Genomic DNA, 6,000 nt, shown 5'->3' on the forward strand with positions numbered 1-6,000 from the left:
CTTATGCTGTAAAGCCCTGCCATAGCACTGATGTGACTTAAAAATTCTTGAGCCATTTAATGTAAACATTTATAATGTGTAATTATCATTAAGAAATTTTGTGACTGCTGCAGTTGTTCATTTACTGTAAAATAACTCCAAATAGCTATTGGTTATCCAGACTTGTAACTTTTGTTACAAAATCAGATCTATTTGTTATAAAACCAGACTGATTCACATGGATTACATCATTTTTTCTGTCTGTCTAGTTTTATATGAGGTTGTGATTGATTTGCAGATAGACCGTGAGAAGTACCATACACAATTTACCTGTAGCTTGAAGCACTGAAAAAACACAGTTTGCTCTCTAAATAATTTGTCCCAAATAGCTTTTTCCTGCTCCTTATTAGTTCCTGGTTTCCAGGTTTCTGGCTCCTCCTTAGCCTGCTAAATACTTTCCTTTGTCAGGATTTGATTCCAGACCTACTGAGCAGCTTCTGTCGAATAAGAGCTTTTTGGACTAGGCTTATCTGGCTAGACTTTTGGTCTCTACAGGTCTCATTTAGGTGCCATCTCACTACCACTTCCAGCTGAGCAAGAAAAAGCTGCACCAAAGCCAGACAACTGGGATGAAACAGCAGGCAGCTTTTTTTGCTTGTATGTTAGACCTAGATTTTAGAAGATTTTAGATAGCTGCAAACTGTTGTTTAACATCTGAGTGATTTGATACTCATGCTTCTGTTGTGCTCTGTAGTACTTCAAAGTGCTGTCAGCTTGAAGTGTTCAAAGCTTAGTGATTCACATCCCTAAGTGGGGACTTATTGTAGCTACTTACAACCAGTTGCGAAATATTTTCAAATCCCTGCTATATGTGAGTAGTATGTGTTCCAATATGCTTTTCAGTCTGATAAGGGATCAAAGGTGTAATTTTATTGCAAAGTTAACCTTGAAGCAAGTGGTGCAGAAGCTGTTTAATACTGGCATTATTGTGAAAGCTGAATGAGCAATGAATTGAAATTTAAACAGTTTCTGGGAGAAGTTAGCTGAGAGAAAGATAACTGGTATAGGATGCCACAACCCAAAAGTTATGAAAGCTTTGTTTAGGTGATTAATTTTAGCTTGTGAAACCAGAGAAGTAGCAACAGTGGAGGGGCTGGATTGCCAAGTGCAAACACAGGCTCAGCAACTGAATGAGGCTACTATTAATTCTGTGTGTATATGTGTGTGGGCATATATATCACAGCAGAGAAGAATATGGAATAAGTGGGGATATGCTCAAATAGTATATTAAAAAAAACACTTGTAGAAACTAATGACAAAGGGGCAATTAAGAATGTAGTAATAATTTTTTGCTGTTTAGCCAACAAAAAAAGAAAAAAAATCCTGTATTTGTGGCTGGGAGAGCTGTTGCTGTCATTCCATGAATCTATTTCCAGAGAAATGAGGAAGTGATATGTGAGTAGTCTTTACCATAAATTTCTGTGGACTTTCGAATTACTGGAGTGACCTGAAGACTATGAATATTAATCAAGATGTTAGGTTGTGAGATGATAGGTACGAAATGGGGAAATTCTTAATATACCTGTTAATATCCTCCTGTAGAGACTCCTGAAGCTTGCTTTGTCTCAGCAATTTCATCTGTGATACAAAGCCATACCTAGAACCTTCAAAGAGCAGCTCCTTTTTGCTATGATTTGCAAAAAGCTTGATTTATTGACAGGAAGGTTTGGATTTTTTGGAAGCAAGGCTGTATGAAATAAGTATTCTTGGATACCTGAAGCTATGCCTTCAATGCTTCTAGGGTCTGAAATTTTGCAGTGCTTAGATGTTCAAGCACAGTAAGGATGCAGCTCGTCCTTTGGAAGTAGTTTTGAGTGTGTTTTAAGTAAAACTGAGTTCTGCTTGAATCTGGGGACATGGACTTCATCTGTCTTTGGATAACGTTCTCACTCTGGGGTTCTCCATCCAAAAATACCATTGTTATTTAGATTTGTGATGTCTCAATATCTACCTTCATGTGATGACTTTGAATACACACAGGATGACCTAAGAGGTCGTCTGGTCCAGCCTCCCAGCAAGGGGCAAGGAGTGCAGGTTGCTCACATCCATCCAGCTTTGAATTTCTGAGGGACTGCCTGCTTCAATGTTTGCCTATGCTGATTGCCTCTCCTACTATTTCTTGGTGCAGCTCTGTCATCTGTTGTACTGTTATGCAGCTCTAGGAGGAATCTCATTTAATACATTAAGTCTCTACTAGGCAGCAGAGACAGCAGTAAGACACACCTGCTTCAAGGGGCTTGAAAACAGCCCTTTCCTAAATCTGACCATCTAGTATGTTGGACCTCTGCTCTTTATTTCTCCCCAGTTTGATCTATGGATTTACAGAGGGTATAATCTGTTTCATTGTCTAGTTGATTAATAAACAAGTAAAACAAGTGTACAGTATTGACTTTCACATAATGCCAATGTTTATAAATTACATTGTTCACAACAATTTTTAACTCTTCCCTAAGAAACCATTTCCTACTACATACTTTTGTGAAAGCTTATTGTGTTTTGAGATGTGTAAAAGACTGACATCAGCAGTAAGTTCTCACAATTTGAATTTTCTGTGCACACAATCATGTTTTAGACTGTAATATTTGGCTTTGAACAGAATTATCATTGTAATTCATCATAAGCTAGCTAATTCACTTCCTGAAAGAAGCCTTAATTTGAAAATAGCACATTAAATGTAACTATTTCTTACTGTAATGAAAAACTTCATCAGTGGACTCAAAACAAAAAAATAGTTGACTCTTCTAGTAGTAATGACTATTTGTAGTTGTCATTCTTCATTTTAAAATTCTTTTGTCTTGAATCCTGGCTGTTTAGCTTTGTTCCTTGATCAGCACTACATATGTACATAGAAGATACTATATTTTTTAAATGGTGACATTTTAAAAATGCAAAAAAAAAAAAAAAACCACAGTATCTGGTGGAGGCTTGGTAGCTTTCCATGTGCACTTTTGTTCCACATGATCAAGAGACATCTAATACTCACATTGATCATTCTGGATAGTAAGTAGCTATCTTAATTTAGGCTATTCATTATAACTTATTCTACATTGAGTCATATGGAGGAATCAGTTAATGAAAAATGTCATGTCAGCCTATTAAGTAACAGTTGTTCAGAAACAATAGCTAAAATTTAGTTATCGTCTCTTGTAATGTTGCACAGAAATATTCTCGCAAGGTCAAACTATTCCAAAATATTTATCATAATCTATTTAATCCAATTATTATGAAGTGCCATCTGAAGATCTTTTAGTTGTTTTTTAATTCAAGCAACCAGCTGGAGAGCTGCAGATGGTACTGACAATATTATCTTTAATTCTGAAGTATCTTCACTTCACTGGCATTTCTTCCTTAGATGGCTGTGGGAAGTGAGCTATGTAATTATAAAAGTAGTGTATCACTCAGAGCTTTAGAAGGCAGGAAATCTTTACTTCAGCTGCTCCTTAGGAATATTTCCCAACCTGGGGTCTGAACTCAGGGACAAACAGGCAGTTTCTGGGTTGCTTACTTTCTCTGGTGTTCAACATGTTTGCACACCAGTTCCTGCTCTGAGATGACCTTTAGGTGGGGTTTGAAGCATAGTAAGCACAGTATAAAAAAACAAGATGACCAACCAGGAATTGATATTTTAGCTTAGCCTGAACTCAGTGCATGCCCTTCCTTGCATTTGAGAGATGAACGAACTGGCTTGTATGTGCTGCTGGCCATCCTCTAGCATGACCCCTTGAATGCCATAGGTTCAGTGTCCTGTAGAAGCCTTTACTCTCTCTATCTGTGTCATGAAAATTCCTTGGAAATTTGATTCTTAATTTTAAAACCTCCCAGTTAGAAATGAAGGATGATACACCCGCATCAGAAAATCCTACTTTAATATTCTTGTTATTAGAGAAGTAAGGTTTAACCAGTACAATCAGGTCTTGTGTACAAATAAGACTTCTGTTATCTGGGTTGCAAAAGGCCCAGTTCATGTTGGAGTTTTTTTGTGTACATGTAATTAATTGATATTTGATTTTTTACAAAGCTTATGTAATCCTGGTAGCAGAACAGTTTTTCAAAGTCCTAAAATGTGTGTTTTAATCCAGAACCCACTTTGTATGGCTGTGATTTATATAAGATGGAAAGTGAGTTCCCTTTTGGACCAATTCTAATTAATAATTGACACATCTGCATGGGAAATTGTCCCGAGTAGTAATAGGGTTACCTATGTAACTTGTAGCTTTGTGTAACCTGTCATGGTCACTATCCTGTAACAAGTGTCCTTTTGGTGTACATTCTTGGTGGTAAATGCTCCTCCTCCTTGGTAGGAGAGTGAATTAGATGTAATAGAGTGTAATTGTTCTGCAGAGTTAAATATTGCTAAAATATTACTCTATTATATGGTATTAAGCTGGTTTTGTTGGTCTGTGTTAATCAGTACTATTTCCTTTCAATTTAGATCAGTGTATTGTCACTCGGACGTACCTCTTCCTTCATAAATTTTGGTTCTTCAGTGCAGCCTATTACTTTGGGAACTGGGCATTCATTGCAGTAAGTACTTGGAATTTGGAGACCTCTGAATCGAGTTGGGTAATTTACAGTAATTGCCATTGCATCATTTGCATCACTACACTACAATTTGTTTTACTTATATTGCATTTATATGCCCCTGAACTCAATAACAGTAACACTTTTTATTTTCAATTTGCAGGTCTTTTTAATTGGATTAATTGTTTCATGCTGCAAAGGCAAGAAATCAGTCATTGAAGGTGAAGTAGATGATGATGATTCAGATATGAGTGATGATGAACTGTCTGTTTATTACCATTGACAGCCATTTACCTTCAAGATGAAAAAATGTAAAATTACGTTGAGAGTCATGCCCATGTGGAACTTGTATCCAGATAAGCATCTTTGCACCTGTAAAAATAAATGAAATGACTGTACTCACTTAAAGGGATAAAAAACCTGAATATCACTTTGAGTATCACTGTTAAATGAGAACAAATGTTGAAGCTGACTTGGAGTGATATATAGAAAATATTGTTTTATGATGAAACATATATGTAACCTTCTGATGTATAATTTGATGAACTGTTGTAACTATTTCATAATTCACAATGCTTTTCTGTTCACTTAGGTTTTCTTAAATACTTTCATGCTTAACTTGTAGGACTTTTTTATTCATAAATACAACTAAAATCCTGCAAAACAGTACAAATAGTGCAGGAAAGATTTGGATGAAGTTTACATTTTCAGAAGGACTTAACTTCTACATTAATTTTGCTGTAACTTCTGTATAAAACTAGAGCTAACAAGAGACTTTCCATTAAAGTATGCCAAAAATATTGTTTAAATGGTGAGTTTCCAATCTGTGAAAAATAAGTAATTTTCATGCTGTGATTTCCACTGAGTTACCATGGAAATCCACTGGTAGCTATGAGGTGGCTTTTGGTCTCTCAAAGGAAATCATAGTGTAAAATACAATATTCAGCACTGATGCATTGTTTTAGTATGGTTAAGTTCTGAAACTTCCAGGTGCCTGATCTAGTCATAACCAATGGAATAATTAAGATGTGATTAATTTTTAACTTATTTTTCTCTTTAATGCAAATTGTCTAGTTTGAAGTTCTTTCAATATTTAAAGTAAAAGTTGTCAATTTGTTTACAAACCAATATGTTTATATAAACACAGTTCAGAAATATTTTTGTCATTTGTGTTGTCTTTGTAAATTAATCCTATTTTAGCTATATAGTTACTGAGCTATATTTCTAAGGATGAAAAAAATCTTCATATATCCTTTGACGGACCCTGAAAGAGAAAATGTTTACAAGGACAGACTTTTAAGCTTCTAATGCTACCTGAGGGACATTACAGTCTATGCAAGCACATGGAAAGGTTATTAGTCTTTTTTTGTAAGACTAATTGTTAAATAGTTATTAGAATGTAGGGTAGTTATCAATATTATGTCCTGCTTTCATGTTTGC

General features: G+C 35.4%; 1 protein-coding gene across 1 annotated transcript in view; it reads left to right on the forward strand.

Annotated features, from left to right (window-relative positions):
* Positions 1-5,715, forward strand: part of LMBRD1 (LMBR1 domain containing 1) — a 63,279-nt gene extending 57,564 nt beyond the window's left edge. Inside the window, exons 15-16 of the mRNA XM_058801288.1 lie at positions 4,472-4,563; positions 4,724-5,715. Of these exons, the coding sequence (XP_058657271.1) occupies positions 4,472-4,563; positions 4,724-4,843 (212 nt within the window). The 3' untranslated portion in view covers positions 4,844-5,715. The remainder of the gene's footprint in view (positions 1-4,471; positions 4,564-4,723) is intronic.
* Positions 5,716-6,000: the final 285 nt, after the last annotated feature.

The sequence above is a fragment of the Ammospiza caudacuta genome, chromosome 3, assembly GCF_027887145.1.
Source record: "Ammospiza caudacuta isolate bAmmCau1 chromosome 3, bAmmCau1.pri, whole genome shotgun sequence".
In the NCBI taxonomy this organism is placed as follows: domain Eukaryota; kingdom Metazoa; phylum Chordata; class Aves; order Passeriformes; family Passerellidae; genus Ammospiza; species Ammospiza caudacuta.